At 41.4% G+C, this 15830-nt stretch overlaps 1 protein-coding gene across 2 annotated transcripts in view; it reads right to left on the bottom strand.

Annotated features, from left to right (window-relative positions):
* The window catches only part of EMILIN2 (elastin microfibril interfacer 2), a 37578-nt gene extending 22232 nt beyond the window's left edge, over window positions 1–15346 (bottom strand). Inside the window, exons 1-3 of one of the 2 annotated variants that reach the window (XM_055705787.1) lie at window positions 15131–15346; window positions 14858–14980; window positions 1892–2067 (exon numbers count right to left, since the gene is read on the bottom strand). In XM_055705787.1, coding sequence (XP_055561762.1) covers window positions 1892–2067; window positions 14858–14980; window positions 15131–15255 — 424 coding nt within the window. In that variant the 5' untranslated portion in view covers window positions 15256–15346. Of the gene's footprint in view, window positions 1–1869; window positions 2068–14857; window positions 14981–15130 lie in introns of those variants that run through there. The other variant, XM_055705788.1, reaches the window with a different exon arrangement.
* Window positions 15347–15830: the final 484 nt, after the last annotated feature.

Here is a 15830-nt window from a genome sequence, read left to right as displayed (position 1 = left end):
GGTAGGGAACAAACTGTTTCCCACATCTGCTACTGATGGGACAGGCCAAGAAGAATGGGCTTCAACTGGAGCAAGTGCAGGTAAGGTGGGATAGCTGTACAGAAAGTGAAATGCCATAAGACATTGTCCACATAGGCAGCAGCATTTCTACCACTGGAGGCTGGACAGACATAGCTGATCCTACCTTATGGATGGGTAATGAGACCCTTTAAGATTCCTCTAGTCCTGTTTTCTGGGATTGCAGAACCACAGAATCATTTAACAAAGCAGTAGTAAGTCAAGATACTGAGTGTGATCCCAAATAATAACCTAATATTAATAAAACCTGCAGCTAGACTACCAATTGTTTAAGAAACATTTAACACCACTTTAATGTGTGGATCCACATGACCATATTCATTTGCATGCTAGCATACATCTTTGCCATTACGCACAGAGGTGTACACTCCATAAATACATCGTGTATAATCGTAATTCAGATTTTGCGTGATACCTTTTATGCAAAGCACAATCCAAAGACCTTTGCACAGTGAAGGTGTACTATTGCGGTCATAAAAAAAGCAAATGAGTTAAGAAGCAAAGGAAATATACTTCTTTAAATATGACAGAGAAGAGATACACAATTGTTAGCATTAGAATAACTTTCAAATGACAAGTGGTGTTAACCATTAAGTCTTCAGACAAAAGAACTTTAGCACTGGTTCCAAGCTATGCATGCTAGATATACAGTGGAGGGGAACACTGAGGTAGGGTCTGAAGGACATGCAGTTGGAATTTTTCTTAGTTTTAAACTGGATTTCAGCTTAAAGACATTACAAAGAAAGTAGGAAGTCAGAGATACAGTCTTCAAGACTGGCAGGGGGACAATTCCTTTAATAATAATAAAAAAGTATGCACACACAGAATATAGCTTTTACATACACACTGGTCTATTTTTGCACTGAATTACAGTTCTTTCAGGGTAAGAGCAGAAAGAAAATCTCTAGACGTAAGTAGTGCGCATGTGACTTAGAGATATCACTGTTTTATTATCGTCTTTTGGAAATAATATTTTAGGTGGGCTAACAAATTATTTTAAAAGCTTATTTTTAGAGGAGGTATATGATCTATAAGACTGGTTTGAAACCATGTGTTCAGGACCAATCCATTCCACTATACAAAAAACACAAATGGAAATCTGACTAAGCACTATTCGTGACACTAATCTCCAATGAGGTTGGAAAAAGTCCTTCAGAAGGGAACATCTGTTTATCATTTTTTGTTAATGCAGGAAAGGTATAATACTGCAGTAACAGCATTCCTTCTTACTCTTTCAGAAGATCGCATCTTACACAAACAAACATAATTCATTCATTCATTAAGGTATTTTTTCAGAAATTGAGGCTTGACATTCCCCTACTCCTTAGTACTGAGGCAGGTGATCAAGAACATGAATCTGAAAAATCTGCACAAGCCCTTGAACAAACAAAACACTGTGAAACCACCAAGGAGCATGATATAACATTAAAATTAGTACCTGTTCCTTTTTTGTCTTAATAATAGTTCTTCTCAAATACATCTTTTTTTCCTGAACATTGAAGAAACGACAAAAAAAATCCTGAATTCGTACAAAAACCCCAATCTTAACACAAATATTTTCCTGAACCATGAGTAGCTAGTTAATGTTTACAGCCAGTGTTCTACAGCCACCCTTCCATTATTGTTCAGAAAATTCTCTATACCAGGACTGTTACTGACTAGCTATTATTTTCCCACCACACAGTATCTTCCATATGGTTTTTGTACCTGCCAGTAGTTGAGCTTAATAGAAACCATAACGGCTTTTATACTTAAAAGATGAAACAAGAAACCAGATGTGATCATGCATACCAAAATTCAAACAAAAAGTTACCCAAGCCTTTCTTCACAACAGCTTTCACTGGCGGTGTGGGACGACGAGCAGTGTTTGGGTTTTCTGCTGGGCCTTCTCTGCAGTCTTCCCCTTTGTACCCAGGACAACATCTCCACTCCAGCTCTGTTACTGTCTTATATGCAACTGTGTATCGAGGTCTGAAACTCATCCGGTATCTGCCAAAACAGAAAGCATTTTAAACAATCCATAATCTAATCTGTTATTTAGACTAAAGCTAAAATTAAAATGGGTTGTTTTAAATGAAAATCAATTACTTTCATCTATGACTAATTTTCTCCTTCAAACATCAAATGAAAAAATGCTTCTGGGTTTTAAAATTATCTACACTCACCACATTCATGTCAGGGAGAGCAAATATGGCCATAGGATAGGGGCTTTCATGTGTGAGCAGAGGGATACATGTTGTGGGAAGTGAAGGTTCAACTCATCAGACACTGGTGAAAGTTAACAGTGACCACAGTGTATTACCCTTTTTCTTCTAACTGCTTCTCATTGCAAACCCACCCACAGGGCTACTCTGGCCGCAACTATTCTGGACTTCAAAAAATGTTTCTGTCTGCTTTGTTCCACTTGTCTTTCCGCAGTCTACTTAAACCATTCCTCAGAATCTGTATGCACAGAGCAATAAAAGCTAGGAGGGATATTCCAGGGAAGGACAACATGCTGAAAGCATGAGTCAGATAAGGACATGAAAGAAGGAGTCAGATGAAACGCTACAACCAATAAAGGAATCAACTCTCCTACTTCACTAGTTAAGTTGAAGAGGGTCTTGCAGACAAACCTATGCACACATTATGTACATACAACCTTAAGTTTCCCCGATCAATCACTCAAAAGTTAATAAATGGCAAACTGATTCCGGTTGTGCAACTTTCTTTAACCACAGACTTCTTCCATACTTTCCTTCAGTACATGTACCGTGGGTTCTCAACTGCAGTCAGACACTCTGGTGTCCCACCAGATCACAAGCAGGGCTGCGCTATTTCATAAAAACTAAATCCATGTAAGGTACAGCTCATTTCAGGTTGAGAGATGAGGAAAGTAAGTAAAACAGGGATTTGCCACCTGAGCTCTATAAATTAGTATACTTGGAACACATGGAAACAAAAAAGTTACTCCAATTTCTCACATTATTCACTCTGAATAAAACTAGTATCATACTATTAACCTCCCTATGGTCTTTCCAGAACTTTTTTCTTAAAATTATTTCAAATTAGAACTCCAGTTTGCAACCATTAATGAACAACAGGCTCACTTTACAGCTGAGGTGTCCCTAACGGAGTAAAACCAGCAGAATCAATACAGGACAGCGGCAAAGTACTCAACAGGAGCTCTGCAGCAGATTTCACTGATAGCCTGGCTGGGCTCATAGGGAGTATATTTTGGGGCAGAAAGAATACAGTACAGAATGGGCACCAGAAACAGCAATGTAATCACACAAAAATCAGTTACATTTCATTAATACACAAAATTGTATTGCCTTGTATTAATATGCAAAATTCCTTACTGTTTAAAAATAACCAGTAATCACCTACCAATAATGGAGTTAAACCTTACAGTGACTCTGAAAGTCTATTGAAAGTCACAGAGTAAGAGTTTAACTGTTACTCTTCAAAGCTTCTCTTGACATGTGTGCAAATAATTGCTGAATAATTCTGTATTTTTTTATTCAGCATCTTTCATCTTCAGAGACATAATTTTAATATAACATCCCACATCTGATAGCCATTTGCTGTCTCTCTTTGGCAAGCTGCTTAGCAAACTAGGGGACGAGGGTTTAAAATGTTAACTACTAACTACAAATTTGTTTCTTTTCCAACCATGTCCTTCCCAATTCTGCCACAATATATTCTAATTTTTGCAGTCGGGAAATACTGTGTTCTTTTGCATTATTACCTTACCTACTACTTCTCATTTAAGGGGAAAAAGTTACTATGACTAGCAATAATGTCATATTTTTTCGAACTATTTTGGGGTCAAAGAGTAGTTCATTCTAATAAGCCTCTGTATTCCCTTCTCCTGTGAATCTTCATAGGAAGGCAGGGGCAGGCTAGGCTGTAACTCTTATCAGCTGCCTGTAACCCCAGTGGTTTGCTGTGGCTGTCAGCTTTTCAGATTCTGACTTGGAGCACGCAAACTCACGAGTGGGTTTCCAATCCTTTTTTTACCTTTGCAACACCATATATGAAACAGCTGTAGACTGCACCCCAGCTCATCTTTTTGTTATAGTTTTCACTGAAACATCTGTTGAATCCTGTTTACAAATTTAAAGTACAGACATCCCCACAGTCAAGTGCTTTAAAAATTAAATAGAACAGTGCAGTGTAGAGGAAGTATGAACTGCATTGGGAAGGACAACATCCTGGCCACCCAGGAACTTCCTTTTCCTTCTCCCTTATCTAAAGTATTAAACCACATCTCACATAGGTAATTTGGGTTTGATTCCTTTTCTTCCAACTAGCTGCCAGAGTCAGAGAAGCAACAGGATTAGCTAGATGCTTTAGTGTTTTGAAGTGGTTTTGAGAGTCATTACAACTTCTCTCACAACCACCACATTACTGAAATGCAAACTTTGAACTTCCAGATCAATTTTCACATGCCGGAAATGATAGTACATACTTTTCTCTGATTTCTATAAAACATTTAGCTGCTCCAAACTTTGTGTGTGTTCCTTTCTATACTTTCAGGGCCAAACTCCCTCCTGAAAATTACAGTATTTTGATTATCTTCAAACACCATTAAACTTCTCTATTTTCTCCCAACAAAGTTTTAAGAATATAGCTGAAACAAATCTTATAAAAGGAATAAGAACTACTTTTATGCAAATTGTGCACTACTTTGCTCAAATTATAGAATGAGGACTTTCTGCCTTTCCTATCATATTTTCCACAAGTTTTTCTTTGTGTACTTCCTCTACATTCCAGCAACGTAGACACCTTCAGATGACTTCAACATTCAGACAAGTTGTAAGACACAACCAAATACACAAGAAGAATATAAATAAATCAAAAGAAATCAAGCTTAGTACTTTTTATATGGGCAAATGATGAAACTTTTCAAAACTCCATCTTAAAAGATAAGCAAGTTCAACGCTCACTTTTTTTTTACTTCATAGTTTTATGATCTTAATAGGCATTAAATGTTTTAATATGATTTAATAAAAAATTATTTGAAATGCAGAAGAATCCTCCCATTCTAAATTATAAACCATATATATATATATATGTATTTTATATAAACACTGTGTATCTAGAGTGTTACAGCAGCCTATTCCTTACAAATTCTTGCAAGTCTAAGAGCTCAAGCAAATACACAAATTGGATCTGTTTTGATTTCAGCTATGGCACATCAAATACAGATTAACCTGAATCCTAAACCACAATTCCCCTAGAGCAAAAATAAGCTAGAACCAAAATGCTTCAAAATCTGGATGTAGAACTGCTTCCATATTTTACATCTGGAACTATGGTAACAAGACAGCTATACTCACCGGTGGGTCAGAAATTAAATTGGGATCTACTTGCCAAGAACTATTGCTCCTTTATACTACCAGTCCAGCTGAATTAATCATACAGCTAGTCCCATTTGCTTCAGCAAGGCTAGTCACATAAGGCTGGGAAACAGGAACTTACACCAACACCTTTCTAATTTGAATCCAGTCACATAAAAGTTTCTTAAAAATCACAGTTTCATTGCTACAGCTTCTCTACCGATGACAAGATTCATACACAGTTGTGGAAGTCGCCCATGCAAGGAATGGTGTCACTGTGCCAGCACCATTCAGATGCGCTGATTAATGAGAGTCACCTCTCATTATCCAGCCCGAGAGAGATTCTCAGTGGTTCGACATTTTTTAAAGCCAGAACTTTGCTCACTCAGTGGATTTCAGTAGAGGAGATGGAGACTTCCAGGATTTTGCCAGGATATAGCAGTCTAACAGCGCTGAACACAATTATGATCTTGGTTACAATTCTAACAAAACAAACTGCAACTTTCTGCTAGGGACCACGTCCTGAGAAAAAATTGTGATTCTATGTATTCTAATGACACAGGACTGGGGGCTACTAGAATATACAAATCAGACACATCTTTGTTTACATTTGAAACATTCTGAAGCCAATTGCTCACTCATAGTCACTGCAAACATGTAACATTCAAAGCACACAAAATGCACTCAGTGTAGCCAACATACAAAGTGGTGCTTCTCTATACAGATGGCTAGAGTTTCATGGTTAGACCATAACATGCCAGTTTCACACCTTGTATTTTGCAGGAGTGAATATTTGCACAGTTACCTAGTGAGGCATTTTGATCAAAAGGGTTCATAAAGTCTCTTAAAAGAAATAAGGCTCCACTTTAATGCCTGTATATGCCAGAATGTAATTAAAAAATAGTAAAACATTAGATCTTCCTCCAGCTGACTTAGATTTCTGCTATTCAAGTAAGTGTTAATAAACACAATTATTTTTACAAGTGCCTCAAAGATATTAAAAAAAACCATAATCTTATGTGGTTAAAAGTTACATACGATACACCAGCATTTACTGTACCTAGTCAACCCATCCTCTTCTGGATTTCCAGCCCAAGATCACGATCGTATCCTTTTGGTGAACTAAGCTAAACACTACAAATGAAATCATTCTTTTAGAAAGCATGAATAAAGGGTGACTTCAACAGTCTCTGATCTTTCCTTGCAACAGAGAAAATAAGAACAGCTGTTTTTTAGGAGTCTTTGCACAACAGGCTTACAATTACCAACACCTACTACCTTCACCATGAATTCAACATGCTGATCAAATGAGAAAACATTCAGAACACTGATACAAACACTGCTTTTAATATCTAAGTTTTTCAAAGCTGAAATAAAGCTGTAAAGTGTGGCAATAGCATTCAAATATTCCTCTTGAGAGAAAAGCATTTTCTTAGGAAAATGCTTAATTAAAAATACATGTTTGCTGCAAATGCTAGACATTCTGACTAGGGACCAAGCTGTAATTTTCTCATGGTGCTAAACCACAGAAGGAAGCAGTTAGCACTGATATTTCGAATGTCACCTAATAGTGATAAAACAAATTAGAAACATTTGGACAAAATTGGTGGGAAAACATATGGCTCAGTTCTGTAACTAGACACTAACATTCCACCTTTTGGGAAATGCAAGGAGATAAGTGCTACCACATCCTCACTGTGAGGAAGGGACTGCAGAATCAGCATATGTTTCTACATAAGCAGTGTATAAAATGTTTATTCTAAGCACAAAACTTCAAGGTTGGTCCAAAATTCTGTAGTCATTGGAATAGGTCCCATAACTTCAGCAGGCTGCAAATCACAGTCTTACTGAATAGAAGATAATGAATCTTCACTATTTAAGGCTTTTATTGAATGTAGATCCATTCTTTGTAAATTATATAGTCTGCTCTTACATGTCCCAGTCATCCAAATCTCCAACATATTGCAATGGGAATGCTGAAGTAGCACATAGACACTCCCCAAAAAATACTACTTAGAAGATACATTTAAATGCAATCATATTTTGACCAAGCATTTTTTATTCTGTATGCTGCAAAGGCTTCCGCTGAAAATACAGCAAAGTTGACCATTTATACTACACAGTTACTGAACTTGAACTAGTTGATTCCAAGTTTTCTGTTTCCCAAGAGTGCAAGCCTAATTACAACCCCTACACATGGTGGCAGAAATCCTAGTCCCAGTGAAATCACGGAGACTTTTAGTGATTGTAACAGTGAGTTTCAGCACACATGAATTTCAGGTGCCTGCTGTGTAGGTATGGACAGGCACTAGTTTTCTGTATTTCCATTATGGCCAACAGAAACATAGTCAACACAGCCAGTAGAGTTGAAACAAGGCTGCTTCTCATCCTAAAGTCATTATTTACATCTGATTACCTAAAGAGCATGATGGACACCACTAACTTGCATTTGAATCACCACTACTTCAGGTGCCTAAGCTCACATGCACTCCTCTGTATGGCAGACAACTAAAGTTAACGCAAGTGGAATCCCATCTCTGTGTTTTGTTCTTTAATAACTTTGCTACTACACAGCAGCATTGGTAGCTAGCTTGTGTTCCTGCCCACAGATGAGCTTAATTTGAGAAAAATATGTCTTTACTATAAGTTTATCCTTAAGGCATTTAGGGTAAGCAGTGAAAAGATGTTTTGACAGGAATAAATTAGCTTACAGAAGCCTAGGTGTTCAGTGAAAGCAAGCCATGAAGTCCGTAAGAAATCCCAATTATATGTTGCAGAAAAAATAATTTTAAAAGAATCTTAGTGAATCCCAAAATAGTTTTTTATTTTGATCTGGCATTATAGACACTAAGCTGCTTCTTATAGATGGACTTACAAAAGTCTCATCTTTCCACTGCTGTTCTTCCTTCAGTTGTCATTTTTGCTTTCCAAAGTTTATATAAAAAAAGGTCAGTGCATGTGTTTCCAGGTGCTGGGGTCTGGGGAATTACTTTTTCTTCAGAAAAAAATGCCGTTTTTACCCACAAGCCCAATGCCTGGCACAGGCACAGCCATGCCATTTGAAGTTCCCAAAAGGCCATGGTTAGGTCTATGTATAACATAATAATCAGGCCCTAATATATATTATGAAAACATCTGTTTAACTCTCTCAGCTGCCAAGGACTTTACTTTTAAAAAGCAGACCACTGAAAACCAGTAGAAAATGCTCAAAAAGTAAGTTTCGGGTTGAAAATTGTAATACTCTTGATGTTCATGAATCACCACTCCTGAAAGCTAGGTAGGCATCCTCTTCTTGTGAGCAGAGAAACCAAGACATAAAATGCATTTAAGTAACTTACAACCACAGTCTGTGGCAAGGCTCAAAGCAGAGCTTCATTCTTAGGATTTACAATCTTGCATTATCTTACATGGTTGCTTCCTTCCATTTTGCCACAAGATAAACCTATGCCAGTCAACCACATGCTGAAAGACCAACAGTACGCTACTAAACCCCTAAATACTTATTTTTATTATAAAAACTGCTAAAATAAAATGGGATAAGAGAACCCTGAAAATACAGTCCTTTCAAAAGGATGTAAAAAAAATTTTGTGGATCAGCAGTGTGATGTAGTCTAACGGGGATGGAACAGGAGCAACTTTGCCATGGGTTATGTGTTAACATGCTCACATACCTCTTCCAGCAGCAGGGACCAAGTTTCTCACCTTACACCGGTGGAAATGTCAAATGAGGATGCAGAGCGCTGCTATGGATACTGCTGCCTGAAAAACTGAGCTCCAGTAGTATCTCTTCTGCTTCTCTGCCTGTGAAATAAGCTTATTTCCAGGATCACTCCAAGAAAAAGCTACTGCTGACAGATTATTTGAAAACATACACAGACAAAATAGATATAACCAGTACTTTCACGAATCAAAGAGCTAACCTGTGGGATCAGCTAAGGACCCCAACTTTCAGAACAAAATGCAGCATTGTTTTGAGAGCTGATGCTTTTCAAGACACTAGGTCAAAAATGAACCAGAGGGGAGAGGAAAGATGAGATGTGAATGCAAAAAGGAAGTCAGATGGGAGTAATAATCTGCAATGTGTAAAAATGTCTAACAGTGCAAAATGTTCCTTTGTTATTTGGGTGACCTATGACAAAATAGGCCTTAAACTGGTAAGCAGCTCCCCAAAATTAACATTTGTTGTTTTGGCAACAGTTTGATGTTTAACAGAAGAGGCTCCAGACCTCCAGGTCACACATTCTCACACCAGAAAAGTATAAAACCTCTAATTATTTACATTAATGTGAACTAAGGAGAAGTTCGTTCAAGATTTTTTTGAATTACTGCAACAAGCTTGAACGATGTGTGAAATGAAAATTCCCTGTCCGGTTCACAGAGAAGTCAGACTCTGTTGCGTTCAGTGCGTGGAGGCAGAGATGCACAATTTCAAGTTAAGGGAGACAGCCAGGAAAGTTTACCACACCCAGCAGGGGCTCAAAGATTTTCAAACAAGCACTCCAGGAAACTGAAGCACGTTCTGAAGTTTTTTAAGTTTCCTTACTGTTTTCAATGCACAACCCCTTAGGCTAACCTCCCTATGCAGTCAGCTAGCTGGAGCCTGTACAAAGAAATTCTGCTTCATACAAAATACACTAAGTAGGGAAAAAAAAAATAATCCAAAAGACCTTTCTAGATATTTAGAGGGGAAACATTAACAGCCCTTGCTTTTTCTTCAAGTTCTTGTGCATCCTGAAAGTTTTTCTTATGAGATCTGCATTGCTAGAAGGCAATGGCAAACAGGCTCTGATCTGTACTAACTTGTAAATCTTAGGTTTGATCCTGCCTGGTGCTGAGCAGCCTGGCACTGGTCTGTATGCTTAATTTCTAGCAACTGAACTGTCTCACCGAAAAATACATTGGGACTGTTGAAGGGTTGAAAACTACATGTGGATTTCCTACATGTTCCTAGACTGGGGCTGACATGCTCCACTCAGGTTGTTCTGGGGTTGCCAGAAAATGGTGAATCAATAAGGCCATTTAACTTGAACTGGGAGTCTGATTTGCTAGTTTTCGCTACTACAATTTCCACTTTTACTCAATATTATTTTATTAATAAACACCGGATACTGCTTATTGAAAATGGTGTGTTACTCATACATATAGTCATCTAGCCTGACAGTTATGACTGCAGAAAACTAGCAGTACCAGTCTCTAAATAGTTATTTCAGTCTTTTGCCTCAAATCTTCCTGTTGGCAATGAATAAAGCTGTCATTAATTTGGCAGTGGGCTTATTTACGTTCATTTGAAAGTATTAAATGACAAGAAGTTGGAAAATGTTGCTCAATGAGATATTTGGAAAGGCTTGCTAATTTAGCTATTCATTCATTCATCATTTACTTGTCCATTTCCTAAGTATGCGCAACCTAGTGAAATAATGAGTTTGCTTATTATACATTTCTCATTAGTGTTAAGATGAGAAGCTCATATTAAATTATGAAACTAGTCCCCACAAGCTATGGACAGGTGACCTGACTCATTACACAGTTGAGCACACAAATATATTTATTCACATGAGCAGAATTAATGGGGGCTGATACTTGAAAAAGGAGATCTGATAAAACATCCTTTCTTCAAGTCCCTGAGCAAACTGATCTAACTTTGAAGCTGGGGCTGCTGTTTGCTGTGTGCTATGCGGGGATTACATGACCTTCAGAGGTTCTTCCCAATCTGATTTATTTTCTATTTGATTTACTACCTCGTATGCGTAAGTCCCATTTGCAGTTCTGTAGCAAAGATGGAAACCCAGAAAACGTTCCTCTGCTTCAGTTCACTTCAAACTTTAATATTAAAATCTTATTAGTGAAAGCAACTTTGCCTAAAAATAGTGGGTCATAAATTGGAGCACCTCTGGTACAGCCAGGTGATCCAACATACTCTACAGCACAAGAGGCAAACAAACAACTGGTGTAACATCCTACCATGAAGCCACAACATTGACCAGAGGATGTCAAAGAGAAGTCACAACCCTAAAGTGTGTATGATCTAGCCAGAAGGGCAACATATTTTTCTTTTAGAATCAGACAATGCTATTAGTTACAAATTGCTAATTAAGTTACTAAACCATTCATAAGAAAGCTAGGAAAGGAAATTCACAACACAGTAAGTGGGGAGGGGTAAGTTATTTATGAAGTAATATTAAATTTCAAAACATACAAGTTCTTTTTAGTGGGTAAAAACACTAATATTTTTCTATAAGTATCTTCCAGTCCAGTGACCCACAAATAACAAAAGTTCCACCCTCCTTTGCTAGTCACAGTTTTAAGAAAAATCAGTCAGAAGTCTCCATACTTCAAAGAGAACATACTTCAAAGGGCCCTTCTGATTTTTCTTCCTACTCCCTCTTTTCCTATCTCTTAAGCAGCCACACTTCAACTCACATTTATCCTTGACACCTTAATCAGCCAAGCATCCACTAACGGTGAAGTGAGGAAATGCACTATCGAGCCCAAATACCTATAGAACAGTTAAACAGTGAAGTGTAGTAATTTCCCAAATTTCAACTTAACATTTCAGGAAAAAAAACCCTGTAGCCAAACTGAAAATACAGTTAACACTCCTGGAAGTGCAGTCATTCCAACAGTAGGCTCTTTCAGACAAATTATATTTTAATGGGCCTAAAGGGTAGATAAAAAGGGTTCATGTATGCATATAATTTTTAGGCATAATCACCAGAGCTTTCTATTTCTAAAAAAAAAAATTAAAAAAATAAAATCAGTGCTGACTGCAGTCCATATCTGCAATACACTGTCTTGTATGTGAAGAACACAGGGAATTCAGGAGCACACTGTGTTTAAACCAGTGAAACACTCCCAAATAAAATGCAGTGAGCCTTTTAATATAAGAAATTGTTATGCATAACCTAGCCTACATAAACACTATAAGGGCTCTTTAAACCTCATCTTAACCTAATTTAAATCAACAGTAAATCCACTGACTGATTAAAAAAAGCCTTAATAGTACTTAAGTACTAATAAACCCCATACATCTATGACACAGTTAACAAACTCTTCATTTGATTTGGATCTCACTGCCCTCACTGTCTGCAGCAGAACGAGCTTTTAGATGAACCATGGGTATCAAAAGAAGACTACACAGGGACTGTAGTTTATTCCAATGAATATCTGCTATTTAGTTCATTTTTAACTTCTCTACGTAAGTGCATAAAGGAAAAAAGAGAATAATTTCAGAAAAGTCCTCACAGCCATTTCTTTGTTGCTTTTATAGCTCCTTCCTGTGCTATTTTTGTCAACATTAGCTAACAAACGTATATAAACACATTTTTGTTATTCAGACCACTACTCCTACTGAATTAAACAATACCTTTCACAGGAATGAAGTTATGGGTTTGCAGGATTTGGAAAGTGTATTTCCAACGCTCTGGCTTAGTTCCTTTCTTACTATGCCACTGAGAGAATGTGTATATGAGCAACAGACAGAAAAATAAGAGTCACAGCCTCCAAACAGAGAGCTTTGAAAACAATAAAATAAAAAGACTTTAATATTCCAGCTGCTTTCAGTGTTAAATCAGCTGGTGCTGTGAAAGGTACTTAAAATATTTTATGTTAAGAATAAGGAATTATTTTGCAGTTGCCATTACCCTTATGAAGAACATAACAGTGATGCTCACTGAAGAAAGCCAAATTGAGGAAACAAAGGCTTGTAAATATCTAATTCCATTCTCAAAAGAACAAAAAAACCCCATGAGATTGGCCACAGCGGGCGAGACCAAATGTCTGATTAGCCCCATATTTTCTCTCTGACAGCAGCAAACTCCAGATGTTTAGAAGCACAAGGACAGACTATGGCGTTTCACAGAACTAGAGAGAGTAATCTGGAAGAGATGGGACTTCTCGAGGTCGTCCAGTCCAGCCCCATGCTCAAGCTGGGCTTCCCCTTCTAACTCCTGCCAAAGATCTCACCTGTTCAAGCAGTCCTTGGTTCAGGAATTTCCTGAGCTACAAGCAATGCCTTTGCACTTTCTTCATTATCTACTAGCAAACAGTCCAAGAAAATCCCAATTTACCACCCCTGAAATTCCTTATCTTAATGCTTGGTGATTTATGTGTTCAAAGAGCTCAGTTTCAGCTCACTCCTCTGTAGCTCCACTACTGAGACTTGGCATGACAGAGGGCACACCCCATTACACAGCCCATAAGCTCAGCCAGAAGTCCAAAATGGCCAGTTCGACACTCAGAAGAGAAACAAGGGAAATTACACAAGACAATGTTACTCAGCTGTCTGCTGCCTTTGTTATTTCCCTCAAATCCCAGTGTTTATATATTCCAGTAGAGAAAAGCTGGTTTTTCAACAAAAATAACGACCCAAATAAACAGAAAACGGTGTACTTGAATGCCAAACGCCCAACACCTATTGTTGCAGGCCCCGGGGCAGCAGCAGCATCAACGTCCACAGTCTTATCTCGGTAGCACCCAGGATCTATCAGTATCAGTCTCATCCTCACTGTTTCATGTCAAAATAAAAACTCGTTATTCTTTGTTGCAAAAGAATCCTCACCATCATCTCAGCCCAACTCTGATACCAATCCCATGAAAATCCGTGGGCGTCCTTCCACTGACTTCTGGGCATGCTGGAGTGCTTATCACCTACAGCTTTCAAACAGAAGTGTGTATTACTGCTCTTCGAGTGGGAAACTGAGGAAAGGGGATTTACTTGAGATTAGCCAGAACGTAAGTGAGATACAGCTGTTCCCCGATTCCTGCTGTACCTGCAGGCTCACACGGCCTTGCTACAGCACACCTGGTCACTCTACAGACGACCCAGTGGTCACACTCAACAACATGAAGCCTAAAACCAAACAAGTAACTTTGTATTACCTCCTGTAAAAATCTCTGCCCTGGCCGCTCTTCTTGCTGGACAACTGACAAGGACACACATTGTAAATGTACTGGCTCATGTTCCTGGCTCTCCCTTGCCGTTACGCACCAATTCAGCAAGACAGAGCAACTATAAAACTGATTTTAATCGCCGCCGTATCCTGGCAAACCCGGAGCAGGGTGCGTAGGTGTGCTCCTAGCAGGTGCTGGCATTCCCACCGCCCTGGAGGGCGGCCTGGGCGCTCGCTGCCCCCCGGCAAGCCCCCCGCCGCGGGGTGACGAGGTGTGCCAGCCCAGCTCCCCTTCCAGCTGTGCGCAGCGGACTGGCTGTACGGACCGGCAACGCACTCAATCTGGCTCCAATTAGCTCCGGCAGCCTTAACGTCTGCACTAAGAGCGTGCTTTGTTCGGGGCGTGCTGCGGCGCAGAAGGCGGTGCGAGTCCCCCCCGCCCCAGCCCTGCGCTCGTTGGGGTGCCGGAGCGGCCCGAGCGCAGCGGCTGCGATCGCTTCCCCGCTGGGGCTTGGCGGTGGGTGGCCAAGCGCTCTCCTTCCCGAGGTCGCCTCCTCGGCTACTTACACCGGGGTGGGCTGGCAGGGGAACTGGTTCCAGGCGCACTTGTACTGGGCCTGGACGTAGCTCTCCGTCCCGTCCAGCACCGAGCAGCTCACGTTCCTGTTCACTATGTAGGCGCACCAGTTCCTGGGGGGGAAGACAACGGCCGTCAGGGACGGGTGGCGGCACGAGGGAGCCCACACGCCGCCCCAGCGCCCCCGGCTGCCCAGCCCGCCCCGGCTTGCCCCGCCGCCGGCAGCGGCTCCCGCAGCGCCCTCCGGGGCGGGCGGTACTCACTTGCTGCGGGAGCCCGGTCGGGTGTACCGCAGGTGCGGCGTGGCGTGGCTGAGACCGGCGCCCAGGGCGAGGAGGAGCGGCAGCGCCCAGCCCGAGGGCGCGGCGTGCCCCGGGCACAGCTCCATGGGGCGACGGGCAGCGGCGGCGGCCGAGCGGGAGGGCCGGTGCCTCTCGGCGGGCTCCCTCCGTCCGTCTGTCCCTCCGTCCGTCCCGCCCGCCCTCGCCCGCTCCCCGCTCCCTCACTGACGCAAATCCCCCCCACCCCGTTTCCGCCCTCCACGGAGGCTCCGCACCCCCCCCGGCCGAGGCGCCGCTCCCCTCCACCCCCGCCCGGCCAGCCCCGGCCCCGGCCCCGGCCCCGGCCCCGCTCGCTGGCGGCCCCCGCCCCGCCCCAGCCCCCCGGCCGAGGAGGAGCGGAGCGGCGGGGCGGGCAGGCGGAGGGGCAGCCGCCGGTCGCACATGGCGCCTGGACCCCCGAGGCCAGCCCCCGCTCTCCGTCCCTTGCCCGAGCTGTCCGGCGGCCGCCCCGGGCCTGTTTGTCCCACTGGAATGGTGCTGGTGGCGGGAGCGGGCTGGGCCCCGGGGGGGAGCGGGGCAGGCGGCGGCCCCAGAGCCGCGGGTTCCCCTTTGCGGTGGTGCCGGCGCAGGCCCGCTGGCCGCCGGCTGTGTGTGAGGGAGGGTTGGTGGGCTTGCTGCCGTG

The sequence above is a fragment of the Falco cherrug genome, chromosome 3, assembly GCF_023634085.1.
Source record: "Falco cherrug isolate bFalChe1 chromosome 3, bFalChe1.pri, whole genome shotgun sequence".
In the NCBI taxonomy this organism is placed as follows: Eukaryota; Metazoa; Chordata; class Aves; order Falconiformes; family Falconidae; genus Falco; species Falco cherrug.
This window is presented reverse-complemented; position numbering and strand designations above follow the sequence as displayed.